The sequence below is a fragment of the Giraffa tippelskirchi genome, chromosome 4 (assembly GCF_054371585.1).
Source record: "Giraffa tippelskirchi isolate mGirTip1 chromosome 4, T2T-mGirTip1v1.2.pri, whole genome shotgun sequence".
Classification (NCBI taxonomy): Eukaryota; Metazoa; Chordata; class Mammalia; order Artiodactyla; family Giraffidae; genus Giraffa; species Giraffa tippelskirchi.
The window spans coordinates 73402588-73423430 of NC_137278.1; the positions used below are offsets into that span (position 1 = coordinate 73402588).

The 20843-nt window shown below is 47.1% G+C and overlaps 1 protein-coding gene across 1 annotated transcript; it reads right to left on the reverse strand.

Annotated features, from left to right (window-relative positions):
- Positions 1–1731: 1731 nt before the first annotated feature.
- TMEM247 (transmembrane protein 247) lies at positions 1732–20807 on the reverse strand. The gene is made up of 4 exons (XM_081590475.1): positions 20608–20807; positions 19338–19691; positions 16252–16440; positions 1732–1797 (listed from the first exon to the last, which is right to left on the reverse strand). The coding sequence occupies exons 1-4, from the start codon at positions 20722–20724 to the stop codon at positions 1732–1734; spliced, it is 726 nt and encodes a 241-aa protein (XP_081446601.1). The 5' UTR covers positions 20725–20807.
- Between the last annotated feature and the right edge of the window lie 36 nt (positions 20808–20843).

Here is a 20843-nt window from a genome sequence, read left to right on the forward strand (position 1 = left end):
TAAGATCTTAATTCCCTGGCCAGGGGCGGAATCAGGGTCCCCTACACTGGAAGGTGATTCTTAACCACTGGACCACCAGGGATCGTTGTGTTTTAATAATCTGTGTCAGTGGTAGTTTGCAGCTAGATGATAAGTTCTTGGAGGACAGAGACTGTGTGTCTTGAAGGTCTCTCCTGCAAGGGCACTAGCACACGATTCCTCAGAGTTTTTGGCCAACAGGAAGATGTAGAGGAAGGAAGTATGGATACTCCCTGGCCTGCCTCATACCTGCTCTCAGACGTTTCCCATGAGCTTCTGCTAGGATTCTTTGCCAGTTGGACTCTTACTACATTGTATCTTAAAAGCAACAACAAAACTGAAAGACAAGGAGCCAGACAGGCACTGACTCCTTAGTATGGCTCTGAGAACCACTGAATCTCCAGCCTGCACCTCACTGTGTGCCTAAGCTGTGGGCTCAGCTGAGAAGACATTGAGAGAAATCGTTAAACTTCAGGTTGTGGGCAGCTATGTATCAGCTTTCTCTATCAGTCAGTTCAGTTGCTCAGTTGTGTCCGACTCTTTGCAACTCCATGAATCGCAGCACGCCAGGCCTCCCTGTCCATCACCAATTCCCGGAGTTTACCCAAACCCATGTCCATCGAGTCGGTGATGCCATCCAACCATCTCATCCTCTGTCGTCCCCTTCTCCTCCTGCCCCTAATCCTTCCCAGCATTAGGGTCTTTTCCAATGAGTCAACTCTTCGTATGAGGTGGCCAAAGTATTGGAGTTTCAGCTTCAACATCAGTCCTTCCAATGAACACCCAGGACTGATTTCCTTTAGGATGGACTGGTTGGATCTTCTTGCAGTCCAAGGGACTCTCAAGAGTCTTCTCCAACACCACAGTTCTAAAGCATCAATTCTTCGGCGCTCAGCTTTCTTCACCATCCAACTCTCACGTCCATACATGACCACTGGAAAAACCATAGCCTTGACTAGATGGACCTTTGTTGGCAAAGTAATGTCTCCGCTTTTAAATATGCTATCTAGGTTGGTCATAACCTTCCTTCCAAGGAGTAAGCGTCTTTTAATTTCATGGCTGCAATCACCATCAGCAGTGATTTTGGAGCCCCAAAAAGCTTTCTCTATAGCCTGGAGCAAAGAATCCATGAATTGTTTCCTAAATCCATAAACGCAGCCTGGGAAATCCCTTAGCAGGATTCTGTAGAAAGAAGAGCTCTGATAGATTTCTCTCAAGTGAAGCATCTCTCAGCATCAGATCTCTGTGTTTGCGGGGATCCAGAGCATGAAGACAAATAGAGGTCCACAAGCCACATATCTTAAAGCTATGAAGCGGGCTAACAAATTGTTAAATGTTCCAGCTTTCTGTCTTGAAAAATACATCTTCATGTTGACCTGGAAGGTCAAGTTTGGATTGAGAATGCTCGTATTTCTCTGATCATTTGCTGGAATACTTGGTGATTGTGGGAAGAGTGGGCCCCAGGCCCCCCCAACCCTGCACTCAAGGCCCATGGCCTGTCCCTTTATCCTTCACCCCCCCAGCTCTGCCTCATTCTTTGAGGGGCCTGGTGTGGGCAACCAGCCTGCATATCCAAGTTCCAGTCACACCTCTTGTATGTGCCACCTCCCCAATTCAGTCTACCCTGTGGAGGATGAACCTGGGGAAGAGGACTGCAGCCTCGAGAAACAGGTTTGGGACCTTTTGGGCAAGGAGTTCCTCGGTCCTGTATGCCTATGGTATGTTCTCAGGAGGTGGAGTGTGGTGGGCACATCCACTTGGCCCTACAGACTTGCTACCCTGTGGGGAGGGGTGAGACCAGATAAGAGTCAGGGGGGAGCCCTCTTATAGTGCTGGCCCAGAGTGAGGTCTCTTTTGTCAGATCGAAGGGCAGACTCCCTCCCAGAGTCTCAGCAGCTTCATCAAGTGTTCTGGGTCACCTGGAGTCTCCTGGAGGCTAACCTTTCACCTTTATCCCCACCACACGTAGACTCAGCAGAAACCTCAAGAGCCATTTTGGAGGGTAAGAACTTTATTGAGATATAATTCATATACTGTACAATTTCCCATTTAAAGTGTGCAATTAGATGACTTTTAGCATTTCAGGTTTTGCAACCATCACCACAGTTAATTTTAGACCATTTCATCACCCTAAAGGAAACTGTGCACCCATAGCTCTCATCTCCCAATCCCTCCCTTAGTCCCTGATCCTAAGCAACTACTAATCTATTTTGTCTCTCTAGAGATTTGCACATTCTGGACATTTTATGTAAGTGGAATTATAACATTTGTAGTCTTTTATGTTTGGCTTCTTTCACTTAGCATGATGTTTTCAAGGCTCAACCATGTGGTAGCATGGATCAATGCTTTATTCTTTTTTACTGCCAAATAATATTCCACAGTATGGCTGTCCCACATGGTGATTATCTACACATCAGTTGATGGACACTTGGGTTGCTTCCAGACTGTTCATGGTCTTATCATGGAGCCTTTGTGATTGTACAGACTATGCTCGTCTGTGGTTTTCCACTGGGCATCCCCTCTCAGCGATGCCCTGCCACCATTTCCATTGGCAGAGACATCAATACCTCAAGCCCTCATGGTGCCAGAGCAGGGCTGTTTTCCCTCCAGAAGTGGAGTAATGACTCCCTTCCCACACGTGAGTTCTCATGTGTGCCCCGCTAATAGTGCCACTTCTCCCCATGTGTCTCAAACTCCCTTGTTTAGATTCATCTGCTTGGCTTTCTCTATAGGACAGACTGGAAAGAGATGCCAAGTTTCCTCCATTAGCTATCGCTGAGCTCACATTCCAACTCATGTAATTCTCTTCTCCTTAGCCAAATGGGAAAGCCCTTGCATGCTTCAGAACTCTTAGTTCCAAGTGACAGAAACTCAATTTAAATAAAAGTTAATAGAAACTGAAAAGCTTAGGGAGGTCTCTTATTTCAGGTGGATCCAGGAGCTCAAATTATGCCAACAAGGTCTCACTCTCTCTCCTCCCTCCCTCCCTCAGGAAGACTCCTTCCCTGAGTCTTCTCATCCCTTCTTGGCTCTGCTTTTCTCCATGTAAGCTGTATTCTCAGGTCGGGCTTTCCCAAGTGGAACAAGACAGACACCAATCGCTCTGGACATTTATTCTGCCTAATTAGTACCCAAAGAAGAGTTTATCTTTCCCAGGAGTTCTAGCAAAAGTCCTAAGTCTGAGACTCATTGGTCAGGCTTGGGTCATGTGTCCACACCAGAACCTATCATTTGGCCAACAGATGGAATGCTCTGATTGGCCAGGTCTGGGTATGGGGCCCACCCTCAATTGGAAGTCAGCCCACTGGAAATTTACAAAGACTGATGAACAGGGAGTTCCCCAAAAGAAAATCAATGGGGAATGAACGCTGCGTACACATAGCAGATGTCACTGGAATCATCCTATAAAGTGATCTGTCTGGGGTCTATCCTACTAACTTATCATACAGGTTTAGATATGCCTGAATCCTAGTAGTAGACATACCTAGGCTGAAGCCAAGACCCCTGCTACATATAATAAATTAATTTATGAGATTCTAGAAGTTAATATCCAATATATTACTGTTTCTAAGGAGGGTTTGTAACTGAACATGAACAAATCCTTAGTCCAAGAATTTTTGCCCTGATAGTTGAATTACAGGCTTTCATAGTGGAGAAGGCAATGGCACCCCACTCCAGTACTCTTGCCTGGAAAATCCCATGGACGGAGGAGCCTGGTAGGCTGCAGTCCATGGGGTCGCTAAGAGTCGGACACGACTGAGCGACTTCACTTTCACTTTTCCCTTTCATGCACTGGAGAAGGCAATGGCAACCCACTCCAGTATTCTTGCCTGGAGAATCCCAGGGATGGCGGAGCCTGGTGGGCTGCCATCTGTGGGGTCGCACAGAGTCGGACACGACTGAAGCGACTTAGCAGCAGCAGCAGCAGCAGCAGCAGCATAGCAGGACAGTGGAGAAAATATTTTTTAATTCAAGAGGCCTTTTGGAGGGACTTCCCTGTTGGTCCAGTGGCTCAGACTCCATGCTCCCAGTGTAGGGGGCCTGGGTTCGATCCCTGGTAAGGGAATTAGATCCCACGTGCTGCAATTAAGAGTTCTCATGCCACAACTAAAGATCCCACATGTTGCAACTAGTGGGACCTAGTGCAGCCAAATAAATATTTTTTAAAAACATTTTTAAAAAGAGGTCTTCTAGAGACTGATGCAAAGTAAGTAGTTATAAATCCTATAGTTACACATATAGGATCTGAATGTCTTTGATGTCAGTTCATAGTATTTTCATTTCATAGTATTTTATCATTTCATTTCATAGTATTTTATTTCAAGTGGGGGAGGTGGTAGAAGGCCCAGGAGTTATAGACAAGGTGCCTGGATGGAGGGGAGAGACTTGGCTGTAGCAGCACAATATAGCTCTTCTCTGAGATTCCCCCCTCCCTCCTTTTCTCCCCTCCCCTCCCCTTTCGTTATTCCTTTGTTGCCATGGCAACTGATGAGGTGCCCTCGTCCTCTTCCCCTCTCAGGCTGGATCCGGTCCCCAGGCTCCATCTCTCTGTCTCACCAATCTCACAGGGCTGTTGCCAGCCTCTCTCCACATCCCTCAGTGAGGGCACCCAGCTTTGCCCTCTGCCTGCAATGCACTCTCTTGCCTCACTTCTCCGCCCCAGGCCCCGGCCTTGCCCCTTCTTTAATCCTGACCCAGGTTTGAGTCAAATTCCCATTTTCTTTCAAGTTGTATGAAAATTAGATTTTTCCCATTCTAACTTGATTTGAAATGCATAAAGAGATCTGTCTCTTGAAACACCTCAAGGTGAGGCAATTTGTGAAGGGAAGAAACATCCTTTACTGCTGCTTCTCTGCTTAATGCAGGGCTAGAGTGAATCACATTCTATTTTTGTAACTAGGAGTATTTTCTGTTTAAAGAATTCCCCCAGCATGTCTCTGGGTGAAACAGAATACTGTATCATAAAGGAAATCACATCTCAAGTTCAAAGGTTGTGAGTTGGTGGGCCTGCAGACTTTTGCTAGGTCCATAGAGTGCCTAAAAAGATGGAGTCAACAGTTAAAAATCAGCAGGTATCACTTAAAAAGACTGGATTCCTGGCTGCCCTTGAACTAGACACAGGGTGAAAATGGGCAGGAGGTGGGGAAGTGGGGGAGGGGGGCTGCCTCTTTTACACTGATTCTTCCTTTCTTGTTAGGTCCATCTGGCCAGCTCCCCTCTTTCACCTGCCCCACCTGAGCCAGTGAGTGAGGACTGAATACTTGTCTCCTCTCAGAGATATTTCCCTCCACAACCTTTAGTGGGAGGAAGGGAGAGAATGGGTGGAATAAAAGGGCAGATTTTTCAGTCGAGTACCTTTGAAGCCGCTACCTCTAGGTGTGCACAATATAGAGAGATACAGCATACCTCACAATAGCATTTGAAATACAGTAACATCACTCTTCACATTTATTATCGAAGCAGCTCTGAATCTTATTAACATCCAAACAGACGAGATAGATTTCTCAGCATTCTTTAAAGCAACTTCCAGCTCCGTGCTATACTTGGTCCCTGCCAGGCTTCCAGCTCAGGAAGCTCAGGCAACTCCTGAACCTGAGTCTCATTCCCATTGGCAGAGTGAGGATGGTTATAGTACTGTCTCACGGGGTGCCCGTGGGATGAGATGAGTTGACATGAAGTGTGTTGGATGGGGCAGAATACACAGTAGCTGCTGGGTAAGTGCGTGAGCCCTTCCCTCCTCTCCAGGACATCTTCACAGAAGGCTTGAGCTCGGAGTCCTCTCTCAGGCTGCATCCTTTTGTTCATCGACTTGTTCATTCATTTGCTCCTCAAGCATGGATTGAAGCCCCGGCAATAGGGGTGGTCCCGGCAGCACACAATTAGCTGCTCCAGCTGGGAGGAGAGTGGCTCCATGGTAAAGAATGTCTGGCATATGCCCTACCTAGGGGTGCGGGAAGCTCCCAAGGACACCACCCCCACCTCCCTCCCACTGAGCCCCACCTTCTCAACCAAGGGTTGCCTTGCTCAGCACTTTCTGCATGGCTTTCCGGTGGCTCTCTTCCAAGACCTGCTTTCTGCCCCAGGACCCTACAAAGGCTCCTTTGATGCAAAGTTTGAGGCAAAGTGACTGTGTCATTTGATACAAATGAGGCTCATGAGGGTAAAAAGTGTAGCTTTATTCTCTTATTTGGGGATTTTCTAGCCCAGAGAAAAGCTAGCTGCTGAATGGGGCTGGGGAGGAAGCCAGGAGGGAGAGGAAACGCCAAGAATTGGGGAACTCAGTGCTTGTGTTAGCCCTGAGATTAGCAGCTGCAAGCCCGGGGCGTGACCTGCACACCAAGAGGTGTCTCCCACTCAGCTGGACTCTGCCACCAGAGCTGGTGGGCATATGAGACCCCCCCCCCCGGGACATTGCCTGTAGGGACCTTTCGTCCCCCTAGACCACCAACCTCAGCATCCTCAGCAGCTGGGCCTGCTCCCGCGGTCCCTACCCCCTTTCAAAATGCATAGCACCTGTTCCCCTTCCTCTGGCTGATAGGGTCTCAGGGACCAGAGGGGGATTTCAGAGGATCCACAAAAGCCCCCTGCCCCAGAAAGTCTCCCACACTCACTCGAGGGCCAGCCTCATGGGTGGACCACCACAGCAGTGCCCCCGGGCTCTATGCTCGCTGGCGGTGGGGAGGATGGCCTGCACTTAGCCAGACCCCCTAGTTGGTTCCAGGATCCTCTGTCCCCACTGAAATCCTCAGTGGTTCTTGAACAAGTGACCCTCACTGTCCTTCTGCACTGGGCCCCGAAGATCCTGGAGCTCAGTTCTGATTGCTCCACTTCTCCTGGTTCTTAAAGTCAGGTCTCTGACCCCTACATTCTCTGCCCTTCTCTTAACTAACACCTCTTATTTGTAGAGCTGAGCCTGCACCCTGTTATCACATTGTCACCTTGAATCCCTAAATCACTGACTCTTGGCAGAGGCCTTTGGGGGATTTGTCTCCTGACCCCAGGTGCTTTGATGCCACCCCTTTGATCTTGAGGAACCAAAATGCTTGCCTCCTAACCCTCTCTGTGATCCCCTCTTTCTTAAAGTATAGGAAATTTGCAAGTCCGAAGCTCTTAAAGAGCAGTAGACCCAGCCCTCCGAGGGTGCTTAATAAATACCAACTAATGAACCTGCAGCTGCTGCTCCTTTGGCTAATTAAATCTAAATGAGTCACAGACTTTAAATTATGCAACAAGGCTTGGCCAAAACAGCTTAAAAATGCGGGAGTCCTAGCTTTTCTGCTGTGCCCTGTGGAAAAAAAAAATCCCATCTTTTAATCATGCTTAACCTTCCCGAAAGAACAGTGGCAACCTTTAAATAATGAATGAATGTATATTAGCAAGATTTTTCCCCAAGCTACAACGGAGCCAGATCATAAAAGGGACAGAGGCAGAGACAGGCCTGGGGGGATTCCGGAAGTTTCTGGTGAATCGTGGAGTGCTGGGAGCAATTATTTGGTTGCTCAGAAGCCCAGAGCAAAGACTGGTGAAGAGTATGGCGGGGAGGGGCGGAAGTATGGCCGCTCAGCCTGTGCCTGCCAGCTGTGAGGGGGGCTCCCACAGCCCTAGTAGGGGCTGCACGCTCGGTTATCCTCTCTCCTTTCCTTCCTGTCTTGCCTCTACACCCCCGACTCTCCTCCCCCGCCCCCAGCCCAAGACCCTCCAGGCCGAGAGCACTGTCTTTGTAGCTGAACAGAGGTTGAATCACTTCACCTAGAGCAGCGCTTTTGTGACGTCCACGTGTACAAGAGTCATTGAGAATACTGTCTAAAACGCAAATGATCAGTGGGTCCAGAGTAAGGCCTGGGGTGCTGCATTTCTAAGATACCTGGAGCTGCTGGTCCTCAGATCATGTGTTGAGTCACAAGGATTTAGTTTTTGTAATGAAGCTGAAAATGTTACAGTCAACTGGGGCAGTGTTCAAGTTATCAAACTCTCTGACACGATCTCAGATCAATTAAATTGGAATTTCTGAAATCAGACCCAAGGCCCTTTGGTCCCATTCTCTCCATCCCCCACCTTTTTTCTTTTTTTTTTAAAAACTGAGAGCCTAGGTAATTAGTAGGTCACCCAAATGAAGCCTAGAAAGCTTAACCATCTTGCTTGCCATCGCCTGTTGAAGTGGGATTAGAAACAGAGATGGCAGGGAATTTGGAAGCCAAGCCTGCTCCTCCTTCCCTCCTTGCAGATCTGAGCATTTCCAGGATACTAGCCTGTCCCTGGGCTCAGGGTTGCAACCTATGTGATTCCACTGGAACAGCAGGCAAGATTCTTCTATCTTTCTCTTCCTTAGACTGCTTGAAACTTTATTATTAGTGCTTAATTGCTTGGGCTATAGTGGAATGTACTGCATAGGATCTGTTACGCTCTCAGTCTTCAGCATCACAGTGTGAGTGGGATGACAGGACAGACTTTGGGGGCACTGGGCTCTGTTCTGTGGGATCTGGGACTCAGGAAGGGGAGGGACTGTGGGGGCAGACTGGCCTCCTCCTGCAACCCAGCACCAAGGGGTGTGCCCCCAGGCAAGGCTGAGGCCCTTGTTGTGTAGGATCCTGGGGCCTCAGGCAGAGGTCAAGAGGATGAAGGCAGAGCTGTTCCAGTCCTATATTGAGAGAAAACTGTGACCTTCTTGCTCTGGTATGTGAGTGAGGCCTTAAGGCAGAAGTGCAGCTGTGAGCCAGACCCAGCTTGGCCACAGCTGTGCTCCACCCAATTGTCTCAACCCGGACAGGACTGTGATGCTGGCTCAGCCCTGAGGCAGGGAGTGGGAGCTGGGCCTAAGAAAGCAGCAAGGTATTGCAGACAGTTATTTGCTTATTCAATATCCATCCCTCTCTTTCCCCTCTTCGCCACACTATCAGAATCTATCATACTGATATCATACTATCAGTGTCCAGGAAAAAAACTTACTATACTAAAGATGTCCTGAAGCTAGGAGCAGCAACATGACCAGTCTGACCCATGAGGTGCAAGCAGAAGTCTCTAAGTGGATTTTTCTGGAAAGCTTTTAAAAGGTGGCTTAATTTCTTTTCCCCGTTTGCTGACCAGGAGTTGATACCTGGAGCCACAGCAGCCATACTGAGATTATGAGGCTAAAAGCCATGAAGTGAGCAGGATAAAAGCCATATGCTAAGGATGGTGGAACAAATAGAAGGGTCCTTTATGACTGGGTTCTCCATGACTTCCTAGAGAAATTTCACCATCATGGACTGCCTTACCAGGGATTTCTTAGTGTGTGAGACATGTAAACTACTTTGTTAAGCCACTGTGACTGAATTTCTTTTACAGCTAAATGCAATCTTCACATGGGGATGTTAGAACGAATGTTCCTAGATTGGAAATGGAAGAGAAGATCAAGGCAAGAACATGGTCCCCAGGAGAGGGGATGGGTGAAGAATTTCCCCTTTTTGAGGGAGGGTCACTATTGTTGTTATTCAGTCACTAGGTAGTATCTGACTCTTTGTGATCCCATGGACTGTAGCATGCCAAGCTCCTCTATTCTCTACTATCTCCTGGAGTTTACTCAAATTCATGTCCATTGAGTCAGTGATGCTATCTAACCATCTCATCCTCTGCCACCCACTTCTCCTTTTGCCTTCAATCTTTCCCAGCATCAGAGTCTTTTCCAACTGAGGTGATTCTTCTCATCAGGGGGCCAAAGTATTGGAGCTTCAGCGGCAGTCCTTCCAATGAATATTCAGGGTTGATTTCCTTTAGGAATGATTGATTTGATTTCTTTGTAGTCCAAGGGACTCTCAAGAATCTTCTCCAGTACTACAATTTGAAAGCATCAGTTCTTCAGCGTTCAGCCTTCTTTATAGTCCAACTCTCATATCCGCACATGACCACTGGAAAAATCATAGCTTTGACTATACAGACCTTTGTTGGCAAAGTGATGTCTCTGCTTTTTAATACACTGTCTAGGTTTGTCATAGCTTACTTCCAAGGAGCAAGCATCTTTTAATTTCATGGCTGCAGTCATTGTCCACAGTGATTTTGGAGCCCAAGAAAATAAAATCTGTCACTGCTTCAACTTTTTGCCCTTCTATTTGCCATGAAGTGATGGGACCAGATGCTATGATCTCACTTTTTTTTAATGCTGAGTTTCAAGCCAGCTTTTTTCACTCTCCTCTTTCACCCTCATCAAGAGGCTCTTTAGTTCTTCACTTTCTGCTTTTAAAGTGCTATTATCTGCATTATCTGGAAAAGGTCAGTTTTCATTCCAATCCCAAAGAAAGGCAATGCCAAAGAATGCTCAAACTACCGCACAATTGCACTCATCTCACACTCTAGTAAAGTAATGCTCAAAATTCTCCAAGCCAGGCTTCAGCAATATGTGAACTGTGAACTTGCAGATGTTCAAGCTGGTTTTGGAAAAGGCAGAGGAACCAGAGATCAAATTGCCAACATCCACTGGATCATCGAAAAAGCAAGAGAGTTCCAGAAAAACATCTATTTCTGCTTTATTGACTATGCCAAAGCCTTTGACTGTGTGGATCACAATAAACTGTGGAAAATTCTTCAAGAGATGGGAATACCAGACCATCTGACCTGTCTCTTGAGAAACCTGTATGCAGGTCAGGAAGCAACAGTTAGAACTGGACATGGAACAACAGACTGGTTCCAAATAGGAAAAGGAGTACGTCAAGGCTGTATATTGTCACCCTGCTTATTTAACTTATATGCAGAGTACATCATGAGAAACGCTGGGCTGGAAGAAACACAAGCTGGAATCAAGATTGCCGGGAGAAATGTCAATAACCTCAGATATGCAGATGACACCACTCTTACGGCAGAAAGCGAAGAAGAACTAAAGAGCCTCTTGATGAAAGTGAAAGAAGAGAGTGAAAAAGTTGGCTTAAAGCTCAAAGTTCAGAAAACTAGGATCATGGCATTTGGTCCCATTACTTCATGGCAAATAGATGGGGAAACAGTGGAAACAGTGTCAGACTTTATTTTTTTGGGCTCCAAAATCACTGCTGATGGTGATTGCAGCCATGAAATTAAAAGATACTTACTCCTTGGAAGGAAAGTTATGACCAACCTAGACAGCATATTTAGAAGCAGAGACATTACTTTGCCAACAAAAGTCCGTCTAGTCAAGGCTATGGTTTTTCCAGTAGTCATGTATGGATGGGAGAGTTGATGGTGAAGAAAGCTGAGCGCTGAAGAATTGATGCTTTTGAACTGTGGTGTTGGAGAAGACTCTTGAGAGTCCCTTGGACTGCAAGAAGATCCAACCAGTCCATCCTAAAGGAAATCAGTCCTGGGTGTTCATTGGAAGGACTGATGTTGAAGCTGAAACTCCAATACTTTGGGCACCTCATGCTTAGAGTTGATTCATTGGAAAAGACCCTAATGCTGGGAAGGGTTGGGGGCAGGAGGAGAAGGGGACGACAGAGGATGAGATGGCTGGATGGTATCACCGACTCGATGTACATGGGTTTGGGTAGACTCCGGGAGTTGGTGATGGACAGGGAGGCCTGGTGTGCTGCGATTCGTGGGGTTGCAACGAGTCGGACACGACTGAGCGACTGAACTGAACTGAACTGAACTGAACTATCTGCATATCTGAGGGTGTTGATATTTCTCCCAGCAAACTTGATTCCAGCTTGTGCTTCATACAGCCCAGCATGTCACATGATGTACTCTGCATACAAGTTAAATAAGCAGGGTGATAATATACAGCCTTTCCCAATTTTGAAACAGTCTATCGTTCCATGTCTGGTTCTAACTTTTGCTTCTTGACTGGCATACAGATTTCTCAGGAGACAGGTAAGGTGGTCTGGTACTCCCATTTTTTAAGAATTTTCCACAGTTCATTGTGATCCACACAGTCAAAGGCTTTAGCATAGTCAATGAAGAAGTAAATGTTTATCTAGAATTCCCTCGCTTTCTCCATGACCCAGTGAACGTTGGCAATTTGATCTCCAGTTTCTCTGCCTTTTCCAAATCCAGCTTGTACATCTGGAAGTTCCTGGTTCATGTACTCCTGAAGCCCAGCTTGAAGGTTCTGAGCATGTGAAATAAGTGCAATAGCACAGTAGTTTGAACATTCCTTATTTTCTAAGAGATTAAGTTCACATTCCTCAGACCAACTTTCAAAACTATAAAATTTGGTTCCAAATCACTTTTCCAGGTCTGTTACTATTCACCAGAGTGAGGATGAGCCTACTCGTTTCTTTGAATCAAGATCCCACACTGGTTTGAATTCAGGTGAGTTCTCCCTGCTCCTTTCTACTTGTCCCAGGCTTACCAGCCCCTGTGAGCTGCTCTTTTGAGAAGACTTCCGATCACCCTGTGCTCCAGGGCCCTCTTGTTTAATCTCCTTCATCACTGAGGTCTATGTGCCTGATAGTTTCTTTACACTTTAGTGTGTATCAGCTGCAAATCCCCAGCAAGGCTGTGAAATCCTCCAAGACAGGATTTTAGGAGTGTGTAAGTGTATAAAGATCATGTGTTTTAGAGTCAGACTTGAGATCTAAGATGGTTTGGGCACATCACTTAACCTCTCTGAACCTCAGTATCCTTGTCTGTGAAATGGGGGTGATATACATGTCTACATCCCAGGCCTCCATTAAGCATGTAACCAAGTACCAGGCACATTGGAGATGCTCCAGAAGGGCTTGTGTGTTGACTTCTTGCCTGCTTGGTAACTCTAGGCTGTGCCTTTTTCCTATCCTTTGCATCTCTCTTCATTTTTCTCTCTCCCTTCCTTCTGATTTCATGCTTTGCAATTGAACTGGGAGGCCTATACCAAGTTTGGGGAGTGACCATGAGTTGCTCTCATTTTTACTGAGGGCACAACTTCCCTTACTGGCTCCAGTCTTCTATCAAAGTAGGAAGAGGGACAGAAGGGAGATTTCATGCCCATTGCAAAGGGGGTGAGAAGAGATGCTAACAACTGAAAGTTTACTCAGTCTTTCTCTAAAGATTTATAAGGAAAATGGATGTATTTAATCTAGTTTTACCTGGCAATACGCTGATTAAATAAATGGTATTATAGCACTTGTTTTTTTTTCAAACTCTCAATTCTATTTGCTCTAGCAGGTTAAACCTCTGGACCTTAATCTTGGATTAAGTGTAAAGGACCTTAATCTTGGACCTAATCTCTGGATCTTAACTGATCTCCTCCTTCAGTTCAGTTCAGTTCAGTCGCTCAGTCATGTCCTACTCTTTGTGACCCCATGGACCGCAGCACGCCAGACTTCCCTGTCCTTCACCAACTCCCGAAGCTTGCTCAAACTCATGTCCATCAAGTCAGTGAAGCCATCCAACCATCTCATCCTCTGTTGTCCCCTTTTCCTCATGCCTTCAATCTTTCTCAGCATCAGGATCTTTTCCAATGAGTCAGTTCTTCACATCAGGTGGTCAAAGTATTGGAGCTTCATCTTTAACATCAGTCCTTCCAATGAATATTCAGGACTGATTTCCTTTAGGATTGACTGTTTGATCTCCTTGCAGTCCAAGGGACTCTCAAGTGTCTTCTCCAACACCACAGTTCAAAAGCATCAATTCTTCAGCACTCAGCTTTCTCTGTAGTCCAACTCTCACATCCATATATGACTACTGGAAAAAACATAGGTTTGACTAGATGGACCTTTGTGCAAAATAATGTCTTTTCCTTTTAATAGCTGTCTCGGTTTGTCATAGCTTTTCTTCCAAGGAGCAAGCGTCTTTTAATTTCATGGCTGCAGTCACCATCTGCAGTGATTTTGGAGCCCCCCAAAATAAAGTCTGCCACTGTTTCCATTGTTTCCCCATCTATTTGCCATGAAGTGATGGGACCAGACGCCATGATCTTAGTTTTTTGAATGTTGAGTTTTAAGCCAGCTTTTTCAGTCTCTTCTTTCACCTTCATCAAGAGGCTCTTTAGTTCTTCTTCACTTTCTGCCATAAGGGTGGTGTCATCTGCATATCTGAGGTTATTGATATTTCTCCCGGCAATCTTGATTCCAGCTTGTGCTTCATCCAGCCCAGTGTTTCTCGTGATGTATTCTGCATATAAGTTAAATAAGCAGGGTGACAATATACAGCCTTGACGTACTCCTTTTCCTATTTGCAACCAGTCTCCTGTTCCATGTCCGGTTCTAATGTTGCTTCTTGACCTGCATACAGATTTCTCAGGAGGCAGGTAATGTGGTCTGGTATTCCAATCTCTTTAAGAGTTTTCCACAGTTTGTTGTGATCCACACAGTCAAAGGCTTTGCTGTAGTCAATAAAGCAAGACCTCCTCCTTCTTTTGCCTCAATCCTTGCCCCCCAGAAACCCAGCTCAAATTAAGAGATTGTGATAGGTGACGTATAGCAAAAAAATTCTATTGAAAGTTTAATGAGAAATGACAGTTTTATTACCTTCAAGTAAATACCTGCCACATGCAGCTATAAATGGGAATGGATGCGTTGAACTGGGTGGAAAATAAGAAGTCACTGTGGACTGAAGTGCACGATAATGTGTCCTGACATTGAATCCCAGGATGGTCTTCTCTTTTCATGTATTTTCACTCAGCATCACTCAGAGAGCCCAACAAGACAGAAACGTATTCTTTTGTTCCTCTTAAAGCAGAGCCTCATGCCCAGGAAGAGGAGGGGTCAAAAAAAAAAAAAAAAAAAAAGACTTGACTGATTGCACAGCTGTGTCCATTCAGTTTGCTGCATTATTCTTGAAGTCTCCTGCACTGGCCATCATTCTCAGATGGGGCTGGTGGGGTCGGGCAGCTGACAACCTTCTCTAAGTGTGTGTGTGTAGGGGATAGGGGAGTGGAACACACACACACTGGGCCACTTCATTTGTGCCCTCTGTGAGCCCTCTAGTGCCCAAAGTCTGTTCCTTTTAGTCGTTGCTGTCTGCTTATCTGTGTACTTGTCTATTGTAGACAGCTATTAGCTCTGTGTGTGTGTGTGTGTGTGTGTGTGTGTGTGTGTGTGTGTGTGTGTGTGATTTGAGGGTTGGGCTGTGTGGCCTGTTTGGTTTTGTCCCCCCTCCTTCTACTTTTCCACTAGAGCAGCATTGCTGACTTGTTGTGGTTCTAATCAGACATCAGTGCCTCCTTCCCAAGGCCCCTAGGAGTGTGCCCAGATTTTGCCCCCACCTCACCCAGGCCTGTACTGCTCAATGATTAGGATACCCAATAGGCCCATCCTGGGCTCCCTGGAGCTTTAGCATCTCTATTCTTGAATTGCATGTTGCTGAGGGCAGGCTCTGAGCCTGTGTGATGGACTGTCTGCAGTCCTGCTGAGGCCAGGGTTAAATGGACCCTTGCCAATGGCGTGGTGATGCCATCTTGACATGTCTGCAGAGCTGGAAGGAGCTCTGTAGAGTTTTGGCTCTTGTATTAGTTTCCTGTGTTAGTTTTGCTGCTGTCATAAATTATTACAAGTGTAGTGGCTTAAAGCAACTCATTTATTCTCTTACAGTTCTGGAGGTCAGAAATTTAAAATGGCTTTGGCAGGGCTGCATTCTTTCTGGTGACTCTAGGAAAGAGCCCATGTTCTTGCCTTTTCTAACTTCTATAGGCTGCCTGCATTTCTTGGCTCGTGGTCTCACATCACTCCCCGCTCTGCTCCCATGGCCATGTGTTCTCTGCCTCTCACCCTCCTGCCTCCCTCTTATAAGAACCCTTTTGATGACACTGTGCTTATCTGGATAATCCAAGATCACTTCTTCATTTCAAGGCCTTGCTTTAATCCCTATATATATATATATTTTATATTGTAGACAGCTATATATGTCTACTATATATATATATACATATATATATATATATATATATATATATATATATTATCACATAAGGTAACATATGGGAACTGGGATGTGGACCTGTTTAGGGGGCCTACCTCCAAGCCTCCCTCAGCTCCCCACACCTCAGACAAGATCTGCCTAAATGAGCAGATTCAGTGGATCCCAAGTCAGCCCAGTCACGGTATAATTTCTGTGATTCTGGAAAGGCTTTCTAAACCCCTTCTCCCTACAGATGCCTCCTTAACCCACTACCTTCTGAAATTCTCCTCTTGGGAAACAAAGCGTCTTCACCCACAGTGAGAACTCAGGCTTAGTACAAGGCCTAAACAGGTTTCTTCACACTAAGGTGTAAATGTTTGACAGCAAACCTTTCCTAACAGCAAGTTCTGATTGGGGGAGGTGGGCACAGGTGAGGGAAGGAGGTGCCCAGTGATGGAGAGAGAGCGAAGGCACTTGGAAGTATGACCACAAAGTTTTAATCAAACAGAGCAAAATGGCCGCAATGCAGAACAGGTAGTGCTTGGAGAAGAGAAAGAAGATCATCTCCTTGGTGACATAGATTATGTGTATGAAGATGAAGCAGTACAGGAACATGGCAAACTGGTTCTGGGGAAGCAGGAGGTCCTGGAGGCCTCCTGAGAACTGTGGAGAAAGAAGAGAGTGGAAACAGCCAACTGGGGCCTGGGCACCAGGCAGACCTGGGCTTCCTTCCTGCAAAACCAGGGCCTGGGCACCAGGCAGACCTGGGCTTCCTTCCTGCAAAACCAGGGCCTGGGCACCAGGCAGACCTGGGCTTCCTTCCTGCTCTTGTCCCTTCCCAAATGTGACCTTAGGCAGGCTGTCTTCCTCACCCAAGGTGAGGGTAATTGTGCCCACCTCACAAGATGGTGAGGAGGAAGAGTGAGACAAGAATGAAAAATTCCAGGCAAGGCTACTGGCACAGAGGGGACTCATCCATTTTCACTTCTTGAGCCCGGCCTTAGCCCTCCCGAGTCAGGCTGCCGCCCTCCTTTCTCTGCATGCTCCATGCAGCCTGTGGGTCCCACACGTGGGCCGTCTCTCTCCTACTCAGAGATCCCCACATCTGGACACTGGGTCTTGGGCTAGTTCCCTGGACGGTCTCCCCTGATGCCCCACCTTTTTTGTTGGATGGCGGCCCAATGAGAGGGCATCCCTTGGGCACAAATGACTGTATCTGATTTTCTGGGTGCTGGCGTGTGTCACATCGGGACAGGCTGCGGTCCTTCAGCCCAGGGTGTGTCTCTCCTGTGGACAGGTAGTAGACAGGTGATGGGGCCTCCCTAAACCCTCAGGGTCTTGGGTGTGGGGGAGGATCAGCTTGAGCTGTCTGGCTGATTCTGCCTGTGTGTTGCCCTTTTCCAGGATCTATATGATTAAGGTCAAACAGATCCCCATTTAAGCTGTAGAAAGCATTAACATATAAATGGAGTAAAAGATGATGTAACTATTACGATCTGCAGTTAAGAAGGCATCACACCTATGGTTCATTCTTTAAAGTATCTTTTCAACTCATGCCACATTTTTTGTAAGCAGGGTTGGTGATGCTCTGAATTCACTAGAAACATACTCAGAGGTATTTTTTAATACAATAACAACTGTCTACCTATTCACTCACCCACCCACCCGGAAAAAGAGAGATGGGAATTTAAAAACTCAACTCTCCAAGGAAATGCACAAGAAGTAAAACGCTTTTGTAAGATATTGTTAAAGGTGGGGTTTTGGACACAATACTGTTGAAACAACTACATAAAATGTGAGGGCAACTAAATAAAACTGAGCAGGGCAGAAAATGATTCCAGTAAAGCTGCCTCCAAAATGAATGGCAAGGAAGGCAGAAGACCAGAGGAAGAAACCCTGTGTTCTGGGGTGGGAGTGGAGGGCTGAACAGATACTATGTTTCTCTGCAGACCTGGTGTGGCTCTGTGTCCATGGACTCTTTGCCACTGTTGGTGGTCTGCACACTAATGACTGACATTTGTGATTTTGATAACTGTGCATTTGTGAAACCTTTTAGACTTTTCAAAACACTTCCAGTGGTCTCTTTTTAAGTGGAAGACAGAGAACAGATAGGACTATCAAGATTTCCATCCCCTCCAACAAGGAGAAAGATTTTCAAACTAAAAAGCAAGTATTTCATGAGCAAGAAAAACAAAAGATAATTGTTAAGAAGCCAGTGTGTGTTCATTGAGAACAAATCATGGAAAGCCAACCTAATTTTCTTTAAAAAGAACATGGACCAGTCAGTTGGGGAAATGCTATCACGTAATATCTTAATTCTGAGAAACCATTTGACTGTGTGTATCAGTAGTTTTCTGGACAAGGTAGAGAAATGTGAGCTGGAGAAAATGTAACTCAAGGGTGCTGATTAATGGAACATTGCTAACCTGTAGGGAGATCTTTTAGTGGTATTTACTTTAGGTCATATCCTCCTCAACAATTATAGCAATGACTTGGATAAAGCCAGAAGGCACTTTTCTCAGAACTGAGGATGACTCAGAACTGGGAAGCATAGCTAATACATTACATCCCAATAAAATTAAAAAGTGATGAAGGTAGGTTGTTGCATTTGGGTCAAGAAGTGAATTGCATGAGTACATAAAAATGGTAATAGCAAACATTTATGGAGTGCTTACCTCAATGTGCCAGGCTCATTTCAGAGTGCCTCACGTGCATTCTTTCATTTAATCCTCCCCACAACCCTATGAGGTAGGTATTGCCTTATAGATGAGCAGACCAGGGTTCAAAGAGGATCAGTAATTTGCCCAGTGTCATGCAATTCATATGTTTCAGAGCCAGGATTTTAACCTAGAACTGTCTGACTTTAAAGCTCAGACAGTGCTGCTTTAAACAATAACATCTTTCATTATTTAGTGCTTATGATGGTCCAGCCACAGTGTTAGGAACTTCCCATCCCATTTAATCACACACAGGCTTTCTTATCCCTGTTTAGGTTAGGGGAGAGTGGTCCATTTCTTGTCAAAAGATACCTAAGTTTTAGTTGACAGCAAGGCAGTGTGATCCAATAGAACAAATGCCGCCCTGATCAGGGGAGGTGTGTGTCTGTGTGTGGTGGGGCGGGTGATGGTTCTGTCAAAATCCACCGGCCAGGCTGCAGTGTCGGGGGTAGGGGTGGGGGGTGGGGGAGCATTGGAGGGGACATGGAGGGGTGCGTGGAGGGTGGGGGGTGGGGGGTCTGCAGTCTAGGCCCAGGTATCCTGTTTTAAGAGATGCCGAGAAGAGAGGAGAGGGGTGGGAATCCAGCCAGAGGGGAAAAGTTGAGTTTTCCCTGAGGAGGAAAACCGTGGACAAGGTGGTTCTGGCGCCCCCTCTGGGGTCAACCTTCCTTGAAGAGTTGGATCTGAGTTTAATTAATATGGAAGCTCTAAAGCTGTGAGCGGAGGTAGGGTGGGACGCAGCCGCCAAATGGATAAAGTAGCCTTCCCGTGCAGGTCAGCGACGGGCTCCCCTCACCCTCAGTGTCCCGCACCCTTGGCCGCCGGGCGGGACCTGTCACCTACCAGGCGGGGCGTCGCCTGCTGCTGCAGCCTCTCCATCACCTCCTCGTGCTGCCGCTGGCGCTCGTTCTCCTCGTGCAGGTACTTGAGCCGCGTGAGCTCAAACTCCATGCGCACCTTCTCCAGCTCCATCTCGGCGTTGCGCTCGCGCACTGGGGTCCCCGGCGCCGCTGTGGCTGGGACCGAGGGCAGCTCCGCGGGTTCGGGTCCATCGCCCGCCTGTCCTTTAGTGGCAGCGGGGCCGGCCTTGGAGGACAGTGACTTAGGTGGCCCCAGGCAGCCTCCGTCCTCACAAGTTTCCACCTCCTCCAGGTAGTCGTAGGAGGAGTCTGGCTTTGGGATGTCTGCCTCCTGGGACTGGGGAGACGTAAATGAGGGGATGGGAGGAGTCAGTATGGGGCGGCCCCGCCTCCCAACCCGCCGTGCACCCGCAGCCCCAGGCACAGTCCCCCAGGGGTGCTTGAAAGTGTGTTGTGAACTGTAAGCATCTAGACTGAATTCTTAGGAGAAACTTACGTGGAGTTATCAGGATCTTGAGAGTTAAGAAGAAGGAGAGGGCAAACTGACAGAGGAATGGCGCCCTAAATTTGCAAGTAGGTGTGGTGGGGCAACTGAGTAGAAGTCTGTCTTCCTGGTGATCTTCAAATCGCTGCTTGCAGGAGATTCACCCCACCTCCACAGCTAGTTTGAGATCAGTTAGATACCCAGTCGTCTAGAGGTTACAGAGGGAGGAAGAAACCTAGGCTCTGCACTGAGTACCTCTGTACACGAGGACCCGGATCCCCATCTGTAGGAGGAAGAAAGCCACCCCCGCCTCCAACCCATGGAGAGGTAGATGTGTGTGTGTGTGTATGTGAAAGTCGAGTCTGACTCTTTGGGACCCCATGGACTATACAGTCCATGGAATTCTCCAGGCCAGAATACTGGAGTGGGTAGCCTTTCCCTTCTCCAGGGGGATCTTCCCAACCCAGGGATCGAACCCAGGTCTCCCATATTGGAGGCGGATTCTTTACCAGATGAGCCACCTGGGAAGTGGAGAGGTAGATGGAGGAGAGCAAAGCCAACTTCAGGTGACTTCACAATCTTATGAAGGCTACCTAGTCCCGGGATACAGCCAGGTGCCAGTGTGGAGACGGGGTGCACGTCACCCTCCTCTTAGCAGCTGTCTGGAATCTCCTAGCACTCAGCCCCTAGCTCGTGGTGTACCCACTGTGCTCTTCCTCCCCTCACTGAGGCGACGGGCTGGAGCAGTGGGAAGAGGCATCCTCCTTACCAACGAAGCCCTTGGGTTTCCTTCAGACATGGGGTCATCAGGCGCCATCTTGGGGAAGGTTGGGCAACTTTCTCCTGCCCCTCGGCCTTCCATCATTTCCCTATCCTCTGTTGCCATCTAGAAAACCGCAACACTGCCAGTTGGGGCCAAAGGACATTTTTTGAGGCATTAACATTTGGCCTCACAAGATTCTACAGCCTGGCTGCCATCACAATTGCCTGTCCTCATAATAACCC

Coding starts and splice junctions, on each gene's coding strand:
- TMEM247 (XM_081590475.1), bottom strand. CDS start 20,724: ATGGCAACAGAGGATAGGGAAATGATGGAAGGCCGAGGGGCAGGAGAA. Junction 19,692..20,607: donor GAAACCCAAGGGCTTCGTTG/GTAAGGAGGATG, acceptor ACGTCTCCCCAG/TCCCAGGAGGCAGACATCCC. Junction 16,441..19,337: donor AGCAGGCGACGCCCCGCCTG/GTAGGTGACAGG, acceptor CTTTCTCCACAG/TTCTCAGGAGGCCTCCAGGA.